General features: G+C 34.6%; 1 protein-coding gene across 1 annotated transcript in view; it reads right to left on the reverse strand.

Annotated features, from left to right (window-relative positions):
• Positions 1-18251, reverse strand: part of LOC140439845 (uncharacterized) — a 102664-nt gene that overhangs the window by 21831 nt on the left and 62582 nt on the right. The window contains exon 2 of the mRNA XM_072530000.1: positions 13325-13498. Coding sequence (XP_072386101.1) covers positions 13325-13498 — 174 coding nt within the window. The remainder of the gene's footprint in view (positions 1-13324; positions 13499-18251) is intronic.

Consider the following 18251-nt stretch of genomic DNA (forward strand, 5'->3'; position numbering starts at 1 on the left):
TCAGAAGACAAGGAAATATTACAAATTATCTGAATTACCAAAATATCGCAGCAAAGGCTAAACTCATTTTCAAGTTAAAACAAAAAAATAGTTGGATAACCTTTCTTAATCAACTCAATAGATCTACACCCCTTTCAAACATTTGGAATTGTGTAAAAGCTATAAGAAACAAATATCATAAACAAAAGAAACCTCCATTGCACGAAGATTTAATTGAGGATGTTCAGAATCAGCTGGCCCCGCCTTCGGTCTCTAATGTCAATGTAGACAATCAAAAAAATTTTCATTTTTGTTCTACTTCAGATACTATGTCTAAAACTTTTACTTATTCAGAGTTAATTTTGGCATTAAACCAAACCAGAAGCACGGCTCCCGGTTTGGATGGTTTCACATATAAAATTTTACACAATCTTCCAGTTTCAGCTAAACAAATAATTTTAAAAATTTTTAACAACTGGTGGGTAAAACAAGATTATGCTGAGGATTTAAAAAATATTGTTATATGTTTAATTAAAAAACCATCTAAAGATCCAAAATTACCCTCATCATATCGACCTATATCGTTAATGCCTTGTCTGACCAAGACTTTTGAACGCATGATTAAGTTTCGCCTAGAACATTTTATTGAAAGCAATTCTCTCCTACCCACTACACAGTATGGATTTCGGAGAGGCCGTAGTACGATAGATGCATTGACCCATATGGTTACAGATGCACAAATATGCTTATCTGATAACAAATACATGTTATGCCTATTTGTGGATCTAAAAGGTGCATATGATGTGGTTGATTTGAGTATTTTAAAAACAAAATTGTGTAAAATGGGTATCAGCAAACAGGTATCAAATAACTTAATAAATTTGTTTCTAAACAGAAAAATTTATATTCGTGACCACAGAAATGTAGTCCACGGGCCAAGAACAGTATATAACGGTTTGCCGCAGGGATCAATATTGAGTCCACTTTTATTTAATGTATACACAGCAGAGCTGCATAGTTTGATGAATGACACTATAAAAGTTATACAGTACGCGGATGATATTTGTTTCTATACTATCCATAGTTCATATGAACGATGTATTACAGATTTAGAGTATATTTTTTGCTGCATGCGTGATTGGTTACATACTATGGGTTTTAGTGTTTCACAGCAAAAGACAGCGGTTATGTGTCTTACTAGGCACAGACTTAAAACACCCGATTTGTATACCATAGGTGATTTTACTATACCCGTAGTGAAAGAATATAAATATCTTGGCATCCATATAGATAATAAACTCCTATGGACCAGCCACATAAAACACGTAAAGCAAAAATGTGAGAAAGTGCTCAATCTTCTGCGTGTAGTTTCTAAATATATATGGGGTGCAGATGTTAAAATATCTCTTACTTTTTACAAGTCATACATCCGCTCAATAATAGATTATGGATGTACTATTTATGCCTCAACTAGCAAATCAAACTTATTAATCGTAGACAGAATTCAATATAAGGCAATTAAAATAAGTCTAGGAATTATGATGTCGTCACCGAATTGTGCAGTTCTCGCTGAAGCACAAGAACCGCCTTTGTGCCTTCGAAGAGAGTACTTAGCTAATAAACAGCTAATAAAGTATAGGACGTTTAGTACATTTATGGTCAAAAAAATATCAAATATAGTGGTCCATAATCTTACAAACAAATATTGGAGAATTAAAACGTCTCCCCCTCTTGCTGATGCTTTTATTGACACTGAGAGACATAAAGAACTAATACATAGTCAAAACAAATATTCTATTTACGAAATCAATTTTGCAGCCTTAATATTTAAACCAACCATTATAATTCCAAACTATCCAGATAATATATTTCTATCAAAATTAATTTTCAAATCTATACTCTGTAATTTAGGAGAGAATAAAATCATCATCTATACGGATGGATCAAAAAAAAGATTTAAAACAGGCTGTGCATTTTTAGTTTCTAATATTAACCATGTTGAGCAATATCAAGTCCCTTATTATTTATCGATTTTCAGTGCAGAGGCTATAGCTATTAACAAAGCTTTAGATTGGTGCGAGATGAATTTACCTTTATCTGTGGTAATTGTAACAGATTCTCTCTCAGTTTTGAACGCCATTAAAAGCCCTCCTTTTAATCATTATAATAAAAATATTCTTCTATCTATAAAAAATAGTCTATATAAACTGCAGGAGTATGGTGTACGAGTTACACTAGTCTGGGTTAGAGGTCATTCAGGGATAACTGGGAATGAGGCAGTTGATATCGCAGCTAAAAAAGCACTTGACTCAGAATTGAAAGTAAACATGTGCAACCCATCAGATCTTATTAATTTATATAAGGCGGATGTAAGGGTTAGATGGGAAACTCAGTACAGTAAATTTTCAACTACATCAGAGAACCTCTATTTTAAACTTCAACCGGTTTTACCGACGAACATTCCTTACATCAACTCGTGGGATTATAATAGATATAAGTCATCAATTATATCACGTTTAAAACTTAATCATGGTCGCTTTCCAGCACATTTGTTTAGGATTGGTATCTTAGATTCTCCGTGTTGTCCTCACTGTCCAGAAAAACCTTTAGCCGATATAAATCACGAGTGTCAAAAATATACTGCACATACAGATATGCTGTACCAAGAACTGAAAAAGTTTGTAAGTCTACCAACTAACATTCCTACTTTATTAGCACAACAAGAGAAAGAAATATACAACCTTTTAATCAAGTTTGTTTTAGAAGCAAAAATAGATATTTAGCTCATATATGGTTAAATATGTGTATATGTATATACGTGTATATAAATATATGTTTACAAACATTATGTAATTAGAATCCAAACCTCTGTTTTACCCCATTTGTTAATACCTCCTGCCCGTGACCTAGTCTAGTTTGTCTTAATAAAAATGTCTTGATGGGTCCCTAGACAAGAAACGAGTGGCCATGTTTTTATCCCTATCCTATCCTTAATAATAATAATGAAAAAAAAAATACAAATATTCTGTGGCAAATAGACAAGTTCTAATGCCATCCACTATCTACACACACACACACACACACACACACACACACACACACACACACACACACACACACACACACACACACACACACACACACACACACACACACACACACACACACACACACACACACACACACACACACACACACACACACACACACACACACACACACACACACACACACACACACACACACACACACACACACACACACACACACACACACACACACACACACACACACACACACACACACACACACACACACACACACACACACACACACACACACACACACACACACACACACACACACACACACACACACACACACACACACACACACACACACACACACACACACACACACACACACACACACACACACACACACACACACACACACACACACACACACACACACACACACACACACACACACACACACACACACACACACACACACACACACACACACACACACACACACACACACACACACACACACACACACACACACACACACACACACACACACACACACACACACACACACACACACACACACACACACACACACACACACACACACACACACACACACACACACACACACACACACACACACACACACACACACACACACACACACACACACACACACACACACACACACACACACACACACACACACACACACACACACACACACACACACACACACACACACACACACACACACACACACACACACACACACACACACACACACACACACACACACACACACACACACACACACACACACACACACACACACACACACACACACACACACACACACACACACACACACACACACACACACACACACACACACACACACACACACACACACACACACACACACACACACACACACACACACACACACACACACACACACACACACACACACACACACACACACACACACACACACACACACACACACACACACACACACACACACACACACACACACACACACACACACACACACACACACACACACACACACACACACACACACACACACACACACACACACACACACACACACACACACACACACACACACACACACACACACACACACACACACACACACACACACACACACACACACACACACACACACACACACACACACACACACACACACACACACACACACACACACACACACACACACACACACACACACACACACACACACACACACACACACACACACACACACACACACACACACACACACACACACACACACACACACACACACACACACACACACACACACACACACACACACACACACACACACACACACACACACACACACACACACACACACACACACACACACACACACACACACACACACACACACACACACACACAAAATCAAGTGTATCAGAAGTTTCGACTATATTTTCTAAACAATTAACAGATTTTTGGGTAATTTTGGATAACTACGACACTGTTCTTCTCTAAACTTTTTTTTATTAGAAAAAAGATGTCGCATCCACCAAAAGGTTATTAGCGACGGAACAAAATATAAATAACAAAGTTAAACACCTACAGATTGTACAAAATGTTTGTGGATCTGATATAATTCACTATATTGTCACAGGAACATATTTTTTACTACAAATTGTTAAAAAAGTTTTCGACTGTTAATTGGTCGTTACACTGATCACATATAGGTGGATTTTTTTTTGTGAAAAGGTAGGAGTGCGTTAATCTGGTACGTCCTAGACGTAAACTCACAACCGCAATTTGTTCTCGTCTATTGCGCGACGATGGAAACCACTGAAACACATTATTTTTGATTTTATTTAGATTGGAATTAGTTTGATACTACTTATTTTTTTTGAAACACTTTATTTTCAAAACAAGCTTGTAAGTCACTAGAAACACACTTGTCTATCGGCTCCGACAATTCACTTAAAATTGCCTCTCGTGCAGTCCTGTCAGCTTCTTCATTTCCTGTTATTCCGACGTGTGGGGAACCCATAAAAATTGGACGCTTCTTCCATGTTCATGAGCTTGAGAAAGCCGGTATTTTAGCATCTTTTCAAAAGGATGTTTTGGGAAAAATGTGTTATTAGTTGTAAATTCTTTAACGACGCTAATAGTGTCGGGGGAGCCTTGGACGTTATCAATCAGTAAGGACAATTGGTGGTAATTTAAAACGAATGGTGAGGTATGATTATAAATTTTCAAAAGTTTTCCGTGTAGATGGGATTTTAGATGAGCGAGGTTTTTTTGGTTTAGAGGGTTTGGGTTTTTCAAACAAATTTCCTAATGAAATTACTGAGTCTGAAGGAGGCGTGTCGATCTCACCAATGCTGCGTTTTATGGAAGAACTTGCGTTTTCGCAATTGCTATAGAGTTTTTACTTAGATGCTGTGGTTTTATTACATTTGGAAGTACTCGAGCAAACTCATTGGTCGTGACAGAAGTCGAGCTTGAAGTTTTATTTGTAATATTGGTTGAAATGGTTCAGTTGTATCTAATGGAAAGGGAGCTGATAGATTGGAGGATATTGCTTTCGAAGTTTGTGAAAACGATATTGCCGCTGAATTAGGTTGTTTAAAAGTGTTGCTATGAGTAGGAGTGTTAGTAATTTCTTGGTCATGGAGATTTGTAAGTGTAGGTGATATGCTCGGATTTGATAATGGATAACTTGATGACTGCTGGATGTTTGGTACCTTATGTAGTATACTTGTTGAAGCTGTTTGATTTTGTACTTCATTGTTTGACTCAATATGAGTTGATTCCGTTACTGAACTGTTATTGCATTGGGATGATATGTGACCTGTATTTTTGCAAATAAAACAGGTAAGTGCACCTTGTGACAAAAATATGCGGTAAGGTGTTTGGATGAAATTTATTAGAATAGAATCTGGAATTGGTGATGTTATAGGGCTTATGTAAACTTGCTTCCGAAAGCTCAATATGTTACTATATTCGGGAAGAGTTGAGCTAATTTTTAGAAATGTTATTGGGGAAATATGCTTTAAACCGATATTCTGTAATTCTTCAACTAATACTTGATGAGAAATTGACGGGCAGACTCCAGACAAGACTAGACTACACTACATACACAGTTATCACTATATATAAACTGATATTAATAATAAATCATAATTTTTAGTGAATTTTACCCTTAGAGAGAGTGTGAGCCTATGGCTAAATCTGGATAAATAATAAATTCATAAATAATAAAATCCACTTCATGGATCCCAAAGATGGGATCTATCCCAAAGATGGGAAGTGGAAGGGAGCAAGGAAGTGTTATGGAAGGGTGTGTTATGTAAGATGAAGATTCCAATACAAATGAAAGGAAAATTATATGAAACTCCCATAAGACTACCTATGATTAAAAGAAAAAAAAACAAGGATTAAACAAGTCGACCCTCCATAGGTATAAATGCAAAAGATAGAGAGCTATCAGATTTTACCAATAAGATCACTAACTGTTTCAGGATATCTAACGAAGACAATAATAACATTAAGGTATAAATTAAAACCAAAGAATTACTAAAATAACAGATATAAATTTCTTCCTTTTCTAAAATTCATTGCAGAATAGCTGTAAAAACTCTCTTAGGCAGAGAGAGACATGGTTGAAAATATTAGTAACAGGGTCTTAAAAAAGAGAAACAGTGAAATGCACAGATTAGCAGAATGGAAGAGGGAAGAGAGAAAATAATTGCGCGAGATAAATCATCGTAATAAACTCGAATCGTGGGCCGTTCACTCACGATCCTTTTTATGCTGTTCTTATATGCCCTTTTGATACAGTATGTCCAAAACTTCCAGTGTCTTTTAAGATCTGTTGCCTAAGTTTAAATGAATGAATTTAATAACTTTTAACAACAATTTTCACAAAAATTAGGGCGCACTTTTTATGCCGCTTCGGTGGCTAAGTAGGAAGATTGCCAACTTACTGAACTCAGTAAGTGGCAGGTTCAAATCCAGCTGGGGGTGAAAATTTTATTATTAAATAAATAATAGAAATTTTCGTCTATCTTTTCAGAGGTGCCAATAATAAGCGACACTTTTAGCAAAACAAATTGCAATGTTTGTACATTAAGCCTTATCATAAAAAGGTTTAAAGACGTCAATTATCATTACTTGAAATTGACTGTCGCTTTTATATAGTAATTACTTTAAGATGCTAAAAGAAAATAGCTCCAGAACAATATTTGTAATTTTGTAAAATTCTTTACACACAACATATATCTATATAAAAGGCTAGGATGACAAGTCACACTGTTTGTCGGGTAGGGTAACTACGCCACCTAGGAAAGAAATCTGAACTACCAACTGATATTTCAATCTACTGAGCCAATCATATTTTGTTCTTAAAACGATGCGTTTACTTAATAGTACTACTAATATTAATAACATATTAATACAGATCACGACATTGTTTTATTGGCCGTACCACACAATGGCAATCGCTGTGACATGTTACAGGTTTCCACCTCTATATTCATTTCACAGTAGGTAGGAATTGTCATAATGTAATTGTCACATTGACATTAAACATTTCAAACGAAGTTCTGAAAGAATAAACAAATAATTAATAAAAGGCCTATTACGTTGTATACCGTCCAAGAAAAAGTGCAACTTGTAACATGGTACTTTCAGGGTCATTCGATACGCAAATTAATTGATTTATTTATTGTTGCGTTCAAAAATAGAACCTCGCCAAGTGTTACAACAGTTAAAAATACCATAAACAGTTTCAAACTTCGGGATGTGTAAACAGTTGTAAAAAGTGTCATGAAGGTAATGAACCACGTATTAGACCTGTCGATGAGGAGCGTCAAAACAGGGATATTGATATTTGTGCTTTTGTGGAAGCTAGTGAACCCTGCAGTAGTATATAAATTGCTAGGGAAGTTAACGTAAATGCTCGAACTGTCCAGCGAGTTCTCAAACGGAATGGGTCTCACTGTTTTAAGATACAACCCACACAAGAACTGTTTCCGGAAGATAACTTTAGGCGAATGGAATTTTGTGAAATTATGTTAGATTGAACAGAATGAAAATGTACACTTTAAAAAAAATATTTTATTTTCTCATTTTCATTACATAAAAAACCATCCGTTGCCAAGGTATTATTCTCGAAAAAATAAGCACCTCAGTATTGCAGTGTGAACTCAGCATCCGCAAAAGTTAAATGTTTGAACTGGGATGTTAGGCGACCATATTGTCGGTGCATTTTTTATCGATGGAAACCTAAACGGGCCCAAATATTTACATCTTTTACAGAATGAGATCACTCCGGCAGTTCGACGCCTTCCGGTTAATTTTCAGGAGGTTTATTTCCAACAGGATGGGTGTTCGGTTCACAACTCTAGAGCAACTATTGACTTCCTCAATCAAACATTTCCTGATCGACTGATAAGTACACATGGTACAATTAAATGGTCCGCTAGATCCTATGACTTAGCGCCTAACGATTTCTTTTTTTGAGGATTTCTCAAAGAAAACATTTATCGGCATCAGTTTGAAGGGGCCACAAACCTAGTCGAATTAAGGGCAAAAATACTTCATTTCTATGCAAGCATTACACCAGTCCTACTCCAAAATATGAGGAGAAATCTGTATGACAGATTTGGCTACTGTTTAGCACAACGAGGTGACTATTTGAGCCCTTATTTTATTAATCTGCTTTCCTAATTTTTATTTTTGGTTAGTTACATTTTAAGAAGTTTGTAGGTTCTTAAGTAGGTAGTATTTTTTATGTTTAAGTTTGCAAGAATTTTATTGTTTTTTTTTTTTTTCGTATTTAAAAGTACAAACGATTCTTATTTTGATTTTTGTTCTTCTTTCTTGTCTTATTGTTATAAGCTTTATCCATAAAATTTGTACAATTTTCAGTGACAATAAAGCATATTACTTATTTACTTACTTATTTATTTCTATTGCTATTAAGGCTAAAAAATAACCAAAAAATTAGTTTTAAAACATTATAATAAATGTATTCTAGAGATGGGAGTGCAATAAATCTTAATTCCTATGATCAACAAAACAATGTCGTTATCTGTATAATTAATACTGCAATTAATTTTTTTTTTTCAAAAATTGACAAACATATTGGTTGCTGTAATTTTAAGATAATGTTTAAACAAAATAATTTAAAGCTTTATATTAATTAAGACATAAACACCTAGCGCCACCTAGGAAAGGAATTTGAACTACCAACTGACATGAATAAACTTGCCAAATAAAGTACCGAATAACAAGTCTGTTATTATGTTGTAGTTTATCGTAAAATTAAAAATATAATTGATATGTTGTTGTTTATTGTGGGTGAGACATGGATCCGGTATAAGAAGATTAACTAAAATCGAAAAGTTTGATGTTTAGTATTTATAAACTTAGTGAGAGAATATAATATTTAAGGCAGAATCAACCATTTTAATTTTTGTAATGATAGAGACTTTTCTAGAAGTGTTAGATTAATTAAACCGAAAGTAAACTATATTCTGTGAATATAGTCTAAATAGTTGTTAATAAATGATTATAGAAGTAGGTATTCTACCTCTTTTTTTTTTCTCTTAGGTTAGGCATTCAATGTTTTCATAATCTTGATAATTAAAAAAATGTTTAAATGGAGATAATAGAAATGGGTTCTTACTTGGAAATTTCAACTTTTTATGTATGGAAGAGAAGGTTTAGGTACTATTTTATCCAACTGAATAGCTGTAAATTTAAGAAGATTTAACCTTTCTAATCTACAGCAACATTCTATAACCTAGCGAGAGATGAAAATGAAGACAATTTTAAAGATGAATTGCTATATAAATACATTATTAAACTTTCTGAAGTTGAAGATGTTTGAGCTAACCTTACAAAATATTTTAGTGTTTTGTTTTATTTATTTTTAAGTTTATTTTTGTCGTTTCAATTTCTGCTTCAGGAATCGTTCTCAAAATACACAACATAAATAAATTAAACAAATTTTATTTTTTGTTACTTGGTGAAAAATTCTTCTCATAATTTAATTTTATCTAACTCATTCATATTGACAGTTCAGACATATATTATACATTTTAAAATAGACCACTTTAAAATGATATTATCAATATTGCTGAGTTGCGTTCCTGGTGCGTAACCTTTATTGTAAGAATAAAGTCATCAAAAGAACGCAACTCAGGAATATTGGCAATATTATTTTAAAGTTGTCTGCTTTAAAATGTGTATTGTTCTGAAGGTATTTTCTTGTGGCATGTTAAAGTAATTACTATTTAAATGGGAATAATGTATCCTCTATATGTTACCGACTTACTAATACTAGTATTTTCTTTTTAATAACTTCCTCTTTTAATATAGGTAACCAGATCCTACTACATTATGTCGAAGAATTTGCGACAAAATTGGTCTCATTTAGCATAATTAGAGCCGCTTCTTTGATTTTTCTCTTTTTACCATTCTAAAAAGTAAAGTCATCCCAGGAACGCAACTCAACAATATTGGCAATATCATTTTAAAGTTGTCTACTTTAAAATGTATAATGTACTATGTCTGAATTGTCAATATAAATGAGTCAGATAAAATTAAATTAGAAGAATTTTTCACCAAGTAACAAAAAAAACAAAATTTGTTTAATTTACTAATGTTTGTATTTTGAGAACGATTTCCGAAGTGGAAATTGAAACGTCAATAAACGTACTTTAACCTTTAATTGTGTCTTATTCCGATTTAAATAGTAATTACTTTAAAATGTGTAATATATGTTTTAATTGTCAATATTAATGAGTCAGATAAAATTATTATTAAGAGCATTTTTGACCAAGTAACATAAATTTTTTTCTTTTTAATTTATTAATGTTTATTATTTTGAGTTCGATTTCCGAAGTGAAAATTGAAACGTCAAAAATAAACTTATTTTTAACTTATATTGTGGCTTATTTCCAACTAAAATATTAATTGAATTAAGATTCCACAAGAAAATAGCTTCGAAACAGCATTTTAGTGTTATGGAGAAACCTCAGAAACTAGCAAAAATTAAGAGAACAAATACAAACACCAGCACGCCTATAAATACAAGAGAACTTATGAGAGACGAAAATCTGAAGAAGAGTTATGCAAATCAAATGAAAGAATGCGAATAATAGAACAAAATGATGATATCGAAGAGATGGTCAATGATATTAAAGGAACGATTCTGACAGTAAACAGGGAAGTTAAAACACAGATCAGAAAGAGAAAGCATAACGAATGGATGATGGACGAAATTATGGATCTAATGGAAAAGCGAAGGCAACATAAACAACAACGTAATCAAGACAAATACAAACAGATACACAAAGAAATTCGCCAGAAAATTAAAAAAGCAAAAGAAAGTTGGATGGTGGAAAGGTGCCACGAAATAGAACAATTGCAGGAAAAAGGAGATAGTTTTGGACTACATAAGAAGATCAAAGAAATATCGAATATACACAAAAGCCACCACAGAACAAGAATACGCAACGACAGAAACGAATACATAGAGTCAGAAGAGGAGATAGCAATGGCGTGGAAAGAATACGCAGAAAGACTTTTTAATGAGGAAAGACCAACACAACCAACGCGCAAACTTCCTTCCGAAAACTTATCAGGGCCATCAATAATGCGAAGTGAAATAGAATATGCAGTTAGAACCACAAAGATGCATAAAGCAACAGGTCCAGATGAAATTAATATAGAAGCGATAAAACTACTAGATGAGGAGAATATCGAAATCTTGGTAAAGCTGTTCAATAGAATTTATGATACGGGTTACATTCCGCGAGAATGGCTGCAGTCATCCTTTGTGATGACCCCAAAAACAACTAATGCCACAAAATGCAATGAACGCCGCTTAATCAGTTTAATGAGTCACTTGCTGAAACTCTTCCTTAGGATATTACACTCAAGAATGTACAAGATACTAGAAGAACTTAGCGGGTCAACACAATTCGGTTTTAAGGGAGGACTAGGAACAAGAGAGGCAATTTTATGTTTGAACACCTTAATACAAAACTGTTTAGATCAACGAAAAGATGTCTACCTCACCTTCATCGACTACGAGAAGGCATTTGACAATGTTAAACATGATATCATGATGATACTAAATTTCGAAATACGCTACAGAATGGTCAAGTGCTACATATGGTCCATCTTGCTTTATGGCATGGAAACGTGGACTTTGAAAAAAACCTCTATCAACAAACTTGAAGCATTTGAAATGTGGTCATTGAGAAGAATGATGCGCATACCTTGGGTGGATAGAGTTCGAAACGATGACGTCCTTACGAGAGCCGGCGTGGAAAGAGAACTCTTTGAATTAATTAAAAAAAGCAAGATTGGTTACCTTGGGCACATATTGAGAGGAGCAAAATATGAAATACCACAGTTAATCCTACAAGGGAAGATCGAAGGTAGGAGAGGAGCCGGCCGCAAACAATTATCCTGGTTAAGGAATATTAAAGAATGGACAGGAATACACAATACAGGCGAGCTGTGTCACGCCGCCAAGAACAGAATTCTAGTAATGAGATAGTCGCCTACGCACTTTGGTGTATGGCATGTTAAGAAGAAGAAGGAGAAACCTCAGAAGAATCATTAATATACATGTTTTTATTCGTTATTAAATTTTTCTTTACATAATTTAATTTATTTCTGCCACCACAAATTGTACAATCAAAAGAGATCATCATCAGCTGTTTTGAGTCCACTTCTGGGCATAGGCCTCCCGTAAATAATTCCAACGCATTCTCTCTTGGGCACCCTGAATCCAGTTGTGCTGAATGCGCTTGATGTCATCTGACCACCTTGTTGGAGGACGTCCTCGATTACGATAAGCATCGTGTCTAGGTCTCCATTCCAGAATTTTCTTCGTCCACCTTCCATCTTTTAATCTGGCAACATACCCCGCCCAGTTCTATTTCAATGTTGTAATCCTTTAAACTGCTTCAGTAACACCAGTTTTTCTCCTAATTATTGTATTTGATACTCTGTCTCTGAGGGATATATTCACTACTAGTTGGGAGACTACTTGGCCCAACTTTTGTGGCAATACATTTTTAAAATAAATTAATAGAAGATTAACAAGTAACACATTGTTTTTAATATGTCAACACATTGCTACAAATAATAGTTTCCAGAAGTAGTCTTGTACATAATTTAAATATAATTTTATATATAAAGTAAATGTAACCGTAATATTATATTATGCTTATATCCCCAAGATTTAATCAACAACTTACACGATATTACAATGGGAGGAGCGCAGGGTACACCATCGGCTCTTGTTTCATCCAGATAATCGGCACACGTATTATTGTACTTGGATACGTTGTTATAATCTGGCCCAAACCAAGTGAACTCATAACAATACGCCCATTCTGGTCGCAGGTCAGGATACTCTGAGTCGTTGGCACCTGTTCAACAGATAAGAAAATTAGAAAGCGCAATCTAAAGTCTTTTGTTATAAATTTTGTATTCTATTAAAAATATTGCCTGTATAATGCACATAATACTGTAGTAATATTAAACATATTTATTAATTAAACAATAATCTATTTTATATATTGTCGGAGCAATAAAAAGGGTCAGTTGTTGTTGGGAGAAAATTACTTTTAGCCTAAAAAGTTAATTACTTATTGATCATAAATTAGTGTACTGTATATTAACGAAATGAAGATTAATAAAGTTAAATTTAAATAGTACGGTAAAAATGATCGCAAATTACAACAACATTAATATGTACAGTGAGGGACAAGATCTATGCGAAATTTAAAAAACCGACCTACTGGTAATCCGATATTGATACCTATTGTACCACAAACCTCCAGAGAGACATTTACAGAGTTATACTAATATGTATCCAACATTCAAATAAAATTATCGGAGAAAGTATTGAATTTCGAATTATTAATTTGTGTACGTAAATGTTTTTACCAAAGAGCATATATTGCCTATGAGCAGTGTCGACGAACGGTCGGACGCACCTGGGGCCTCACGCCCAGGGTGATCGCCTGGGTCTACACCGCTATCATTAGGCCAATGCTAACTTACGGAGCTATTGCTTGGGTACCAAAAGTGCTACAGGCAACAGCGATTAACAAACTAAACCATATTCAGTGGATGGCTTGCATAAATATAACAGGTGCTATGAAAACAACACCAACTGCTGCAATGGAGTTGATCATTGGCATCACGCCTCTAGATATATATGTCAAAGAGGTGGCGCTAGTGACAATGATGCGACTGCACTCAGCTGGTGCAAACCTTGATGTAGGAATGGGACAATTGAGAACTCGTTTCTGGCGAGAAGAGTTGGATGCGTTACCACTCCTACAGGCAGGCTGCGACTCAATTGAACCAAAGTTTGTCTTTAACAAACCCTACAAAATTGAAACAGGACAGTATATGGAGACAAACGTGGCAAATGCCTATTGCATATACACCGATGGCTCCAAAATGAAAGAAGGCTCAGGATGCGGTATATACTCCAGATCACTGAACCTAAGAATTAAGTGGGGTATGGGCAAAAATGCCAGCGTAGTTCAGACAGAACTGACTGGTATCTCCATAGCCGCAAAAGAGATAACCCAAAAAGGTATAGCAGGTAAAACTATAATCATCTGCACAGATAGCAGACAAGCGCTACTAACCTTGAATAGACCACGTGTCACATCAGGTTTAGTAATGGAGTGTCACAAGTCACTAACCCAAGCTTCGGATGGTAATACCATCATCCTGAGGTTGGTTAAAGGACACAATAGGAATAAAGGCAACCGCATTGCTGACCAATTAGCTAGGAAGGCGGCAAGCCTAAGACTCTTAGGACCTGGGGATCTTTTTGGTTGGTCAACTACAACTATCGCGGAAATTGTCAAATGTCACTCCGATGCGCAAACCGTAAAAATATGGGAAGAAGGGAAAGGATGTAAACTTGCCAGGGTAACACTAAGTAACCTTGAAGAGTCAACATCAAAGAAGTACTTGGGAATGACCAGGAAAAACCTACGTTTGGCAGTTGGTTTTTTAACTGGTCATTGTCAACTAAGCAAACACCTCCATACACTGGGGCTAGCAGACACACCTCTATGTAGGAAGTGTGAACGAGAAGACGAAACTGTAGAGAATGTCCTATGTGAATGCCCAGAGTTATCGTTAATACGAGAGTACGCGTTCGGCGAGTCCTGGCCCACACCTGCCCACATAAGAGAGATGTCTCCTGGTCACTTGTCCACCTTCCTAGAATTGGCAGGATGGACAATGAGCTAATTGTGACAGCTCCCTGGGAGGATGCACAATGGGTCAATTGTGGCCTAAGTGCTGTGAAACTTAACTCGCCCTCCCTACTCTACAGATACAGATACAGATGTTTTTACCAATTGATCAAAATACTGATTATTTTTAAAATAAACTCCCTTATAATATAGTATTTAGAAAAATTTACCTTCACCTTTTTTCAAAATTAAGACTGGCAAAATAAAATATTTTTTCAGTTACGAAAATAAAAATTTTCTTTTGGTGGATTTACAAGTTTTTTTTATTAACCGTGCTAAGTTCGTCAATGAACACTTAATAATAATATATTATACAGTGAGGTCCTAAAGTAACGGATAAATGTAATTTCTACGTAATTATAAAGTAGATGGAAACTACTGAACCAGGTCGATTTTTACACACAAAAATATACATATATAATATACAAATCATCAGTAAATATCTATCACCGTCCTAATATAGTCGAATTAACAAAAACACCAATATATTTTTTTTCGCACTTAATTTGCATTAATACCTAACTTAAAAGATTTAGATGTAGCAACTAACTTCATGCTGTGAATATGCTCGTACTTCATTCTGTGAATTTTATAAAAATTCACTCTCATCAATTTTGTCCAATCGCGCTTAAAGAAGTATAACTTATAAAATAGTTTTTATTTACTTACATGTCACATGCGATGCCACAAAAAGTTACCTATTGATTTTTTTACTATTATAAATTAAATGGTATACTAGCCACTTCGGAAATTCACATTCATTTGGGATCTTCCAGTTAGAGTTAAAAGTTATTCCAACTCATCGTCATTATCGTTTTTTCATCACTCTCAGCCAAATTAATAATAATTTTCTTCAAGACTGGGACATTTTTTATGTAATCTTTTTCAATCTTCTTTACATGTTCTATTGCATTTTGCCAGTTTTGCACTGATATTTCTGAACTCTGTTTTTATTAGTTCGGCTACACTTTAGGCACCTTTTGGAGATGTGTTGTTACTCCGGACATGGTTTTTTAACTGAGCCCATAGCAATTCTATGGGATTCAACACACAGTAATATGGAGGTAATCTTAAAACAATATGTCCATTGTTAGTGGATAATTTATCTACAATATGTTCTTTAGTTACGACTTTTGTATGAAGAACCTGGATTAGTTAATCTTTGGTGTAATGATTCTCAAAATATAGGTCATCGACTATTAAAAATTCCGGAATTTCATCCTTCCTACTCCGTTTGGTTGGAATTTTTTAATGCATCTGGAGTGATATTGCATTGTGATGATGCATTGTCCATAACAATTACGCTATTTTTTTTAATTTTGGGAGTAATGTATTCTCAAACCACGATTCAAAAAGCGTCCCTTCGATATCTTGGTGGTAGTCTAAAGAACTGTCTTTAATACTTTTGGAACTCAACAATAATGCATGGTTCACCCATCCATGTTGTCCTCCGCAATGTAATATGCAAATTCGCTTACATCTAGAATGGGGTACATATATTTGGCATTTTCTTGTACCGTTTGCCAAGGCTTTATCTATCGTTTTGTGAGAATCAAACCAGGTCTCGTCCAGATAATAAATTTCAGGGGCAAACAAACAGTCAATAACTACTTGAACGAGTCAATGGAAAGTGATTGGCAATTGGTTATGATATACCAAAAAGCGACTTAGAAGTTCAGAATACAACCAGAGAAGTGTTGGACAAACAAAAATTATTGAATACTGGTTGGATGATACCATTACTACCAGCCACAATATTAGCAGCTTAAAACAAAAAGACATATCAACACAAACGATTCAAATGAAGAAAGAACAACCAATAAGTCCAAACAGGGTTTGGACAGTCTAAGAATTTTTTGTTTGGTTGCTATGATGGTGCTGATTTCATATGGTTTAAGAGAGGCGTAGATGCATGCCCTGTATTCGATGATGGGTCTGACAAATGTGTTGTAGGTGTGCAATAGTGTTTTAGATGCCGTTCCGCCCCATTTGCCGAACAACACCGACAAGAGATTAAACCTCTTTCTCACCCTATCAAAGGTTTTTCGAATGTCAGTCAATAGTCTAATACTGCTATATGTCTTTTTGAGGTTACACATTTATATTGACTTTTCTATGGATGTTGGTTTTTCATATTGTTCTTTTTAGATGAACTGATGATGCTTTCTGATTAGAGAGCGAAACGGCTTCAAATAAATAGATGAAGTAGCCAACTTCTTTGTCTTTTTTCTCCACCTTTGACCGAAAAACTCACCACTCTTCGAGTGATCCTTAATATACATATATATATATATATATATATATATATATATATATATATATATAGATATATATATATATATATATATATATATATATATATATATATATATATATATATATATTGTGACAATTAGGGTTTATAGAAAATAATTTATAAGTTATATACTACATAATATTAGATATAAAAAGTATTTAATTATTTTAAATAAGTTATATACTAGAGAATTTAATAAAAATATATTTATGTGAGGGCATTTTAAGAAATTAGCATATAATAATTGTAAAAAGTTGTATTTTAATATTGTAAATATATATAAGTGAGCCATGTGCATAGGCAACCAAAAATACTCTCGGAGTAATTTGACAGATAGAAATTAATCATAAGGGAATATAAAGTGGGGTTATATAATATATTGTTTGAAATGTGTATTTTATTAAATTAGAGTGTTAGTTACTAATTTAATTATATATTCTGATCTGAAAAGCCTAAATGTAAACAAAATTATTAATAGAAAAGAATGGAATTCTCTGGATCTCCGGAGATGGCCATGTTTGCGAAATGGTTTGTTCCAGAAAATTCAGACAAGTATTTGATAGAACAAATTGGAACATGATCTCTTACCAGATGGTTCTA

Source organism: Diabrotica undecimpunctata, chromosome 4 (genome assembly GCF_040954645.1).
Source record: "Diabrotica undecimpunctata isolate CICGRU chromosome 4, icDiaUnde3, whole genome shotgun sequence".
NCBI lineage: Eukaryota > Metazoa > Arthropoda > Insecta > Coleoptera > Chrysomelidae > Diabrotica > Diabrotica undecimpunctata.